Source organism: Amphiura filiformis, unplaced genomic scaffold (assembly GCF_039555335.1).
Source record: "Amphiura filiformis unplaced genomic scaffold, Afil_fr2py scaffold_65, whole genome shotgun sequence".
Classification (NCBI taxonomy): Eukaryota; Metazoa; Echinodermata; class Ophiuroidea; order Amphilepidida; family Amphiuridae; genus Amphiura; species Amphiura filiformis.
The window spans coordinates 37,269-40,276 of record NW_027305529.1 but is presented as its reverse complement, the minus strand read 5'-3'; the positions used below and the strand labels follow the sequence as shown (position 1 = coordinate 40,276).

Sequence of the window (3,008 nt, the reverse complement as noted above, 5' to 3'; positions counted from 1 at the left end):
GTAATAAGCAATGCATTGAGTGACCCATTTTTTATCAAAATCTTTTTTATTCCACCCTGTATAACTTGCAGGTCACCCTGTATAATGAGTTGAAATGTATATATTTGAATTGCTTATGCCTTCAGCTTTCCAAAAATGTATACTTTTGCTAGTTTAGTGTTGATGATTGTCGAGATAATCTAACTAGAAACCCGGTTGGTGTAAAAATTCATAATATTTGTCATGTAACGCTAAGGGTGGCGAGTTCAAGACACACGGCCTCTTATCTCGTAACTCGGCGTTCATCTCAATACAAATCTATGACTAGAGGTGTATCTCAATTAAACCTCATGCAATACCCATTGAACATAACCAGCAACCTAATGTAATCAAGGTTGAGGTTTCACGCCCAAATAGTCATGTATCAAAACATAAGCAGCCAGTAATAGCGCCCAAACTTCAAATCGGTGTTTGGAATGCACGCTCTATGAACGAGAAAATGACATCCATATGCGATCTGATCATGGACAAAGATCTGGACATCCTTGTCATCACCGAATCTTGGTTATGGGGAAATGGTTATGATGATACTATCATTGCAGATTTAAATTCGACATTGCCAGACTACCAACACTGCCATGTACCTCGCCCATCACGTGGAGGAGGTGTTTGTGTGATTTACCGAAGTGCTTTGAAGGTGACATTGAATGATGCGATACAGTTCAACAGTTTTGAGCATATGGACCTTTCGGTGACCTACAATTCATCTGTGTTGAGTCTGTTTGCTATATACAGGCCTCCGCCTTCCACCGAGAATAAACTAACATCTGGAATGTTCTTACGCGACTTCTCGTCTTTATTGGAGGAAACAATGACAATATGTAGTCATTTCATTATGACTGGGGACTTCAATGTCCATGTTGATGACCATACCGATAGGGAAGCGATATCTTTTTTAGACATTCTGGATTCTGCTAATCTCCATCAGCATATCCAAGGACCTACTCATAAGGGCGGTCACACCTTAGATCTCCTAATCACTCGCAAGGTTGCTAGACTAAGCAGCTCCAAGGTCAACCCTCGGATCATGTTGCATTATTTGCAGTGCTTGACTTTCCTCGTCCATCAACCTCAAGAAAGAGCGTGACTTATCGCAAACTACGCGACATTAACATTGATCAGTTTAAAGACGACATTCGATCATCTCCGCTTGCTTTGGCTACTGCTTCTAATACATCTGCATTGGCTGAGCAGTTTAACCTGGTGCTCCGTGAACTACTCGATAATCATGCCCCTGAAAAGACCAAAAACGTTACACTGAGACCAAACGCACCATGGTACTCGGAAGAAGTTCGTGAAGCAAAACGGGTTAAGCGACGTCTGGAACGCAAAATGATCAAGTCCAATCTCGAAATTGACAAGCAACTTTATGAGGAACAATGCAAGACATAAAGATCTTATTGAACAATCCAAATGTCGGCATTACCAGACTGAAATTTCGGAGAGTGATGACAAAGATCTCTTCCGTAGTGTAAATAAGCTCTGTTCTCCCAACTCTGCACAAACGTTGCCTGAGCACACCTGTGCCAAAACCCTGGCTAACAACTTTGGTGTCTTTTTCCATGACAAGGTGAAGTCAATAAGTGACACTCTCAATGCAACCGTTCCACCTAAGATCAGTGTTGACATTCCAGAGAGCTGCAGCAGCCATTTTACAGAGTTTTCTCAGGTATCGGAAGAGACTGTCCTGAAGATAATCAAAGAATCTGCGTCAACAACATGTGACTTGGATCCGGTACCGACATTTCTACTGAAAGACTGCATTGACGTATTACTGCCATATACATTACGCAGATCATAAATGGTTCTTTGAAATCGGGGGTTGTGCCATCAATTTACAAAACGGCACACGTAAAACCGTGCATCAAGAAACAGAACCTTCCCATAAATGATCTCAACAACTACAGACCAGTGGCAAATTTAATGTTCACCTTTAAAGTTCTAGAGAAAGTGGTAGCATCCCAGCTAAAAACCTACCTGCAAGAAAATGAACTTTTCTCGACAGCACAATCGGCGTACCGTCAATATCACTCCACGGAAACCGCGCTGCTTCGCGTGATGAATGATCTGCTACTAGCTGTTGATGCTGGCAATGAAGCGGTGTTAGTGTTGCTAGACTACTCAGCGGCATTTGATACCATCTACCATTCTATATTCTTCGAACGTTTGCAGAGCAGATACGGATTAGAAGGAACAGTGCTGAACTGGTTCATGTCATACTTACAAGACCGCGTTCAAGCTGTTGTATTGGACAAAGTTCTCTCTGACACATTTCCCCTTCCTTGGGGTACTCCTCAAGGATCGGTTAAGGGTCCTCTGGATTTCATCTTGTATACTGGACCATTAAGTGATGTTATAAGTGCGCATAGTGGTATCCAACATGTTATCTACGCCGATGATACACAGGTGTATAATGGTCCTGAAATCATGTGAACATTCTGAGGCTGTCAATAAACTTGAAATGTGTGTCGCCGATGTAAGAGCTTGGGCTATCACCAACAAGCTTATGTTGAACGATGCGAAGACTGAAATTGTGCATTTTCATTCTCAACACAGAACAGCTTCTTCTCTTCCTCCAGTATGTATTGGTGATGCCAATATCAAAGCATCTGATTCTGCCAAAGATCTTGGAGTTGTGTTAGCAAAACGGGTTAAGCGACGTCTGGAACGCAAAATGATCAAGTCCTTCGCAGCTCCTCTTCAGGCCCGGGCCTCGCACCAAGACCAAGTACGGTGATCGGGCCCTCGCCGTCGCAGCACCCCGATTGTGGAACAACATCCCAAAGACAATCCGGGGTGCTTCATCGGTTGGCAGTTTTAAATCTAAATTGAAAACGTTTTTGTTCAAATAATTTGTCGCCATAACATTACTTGCCGTGTGTCTGAAATATGTTTTGTTTAAGGTTACATTACTATTACATTTGTGTGCATAAACTGTTGTTTTTAAAGGATATTTTGTTCAAATAATT

At 42.2% G+C, this 3,008-nt stretch overlaps 1 protein-coding gene across 1 annotated transcript; it reads left to right on the top strand.

Moving 5' to 3' along the window:
- Positions 1–2,097: 2,097 nt before the first annotated feature.
- On the top strand, positions 2,098–2,472 carry LOC140144593 (uncharacterized). The gene has a single exon (XM_072166410.1). It carries the CDS (start codon positions 2,098–2,100, stop codon positions 2,470–2,472), a length of 375 nt encoding a protein of 124 aa, XP_072022511.1.
- Positions 2,473–3,008: the final 536 nt, after the last annotated feature.

Coding starts and splice junctions, on each gene's coding strand:
- LOC140144593 (XM_072166410.1), top strand. CDS start 2,098: ATGAATGATCTGCTACTAGCTGTTGATGCTGGCAATGAAGCGGTGTTA.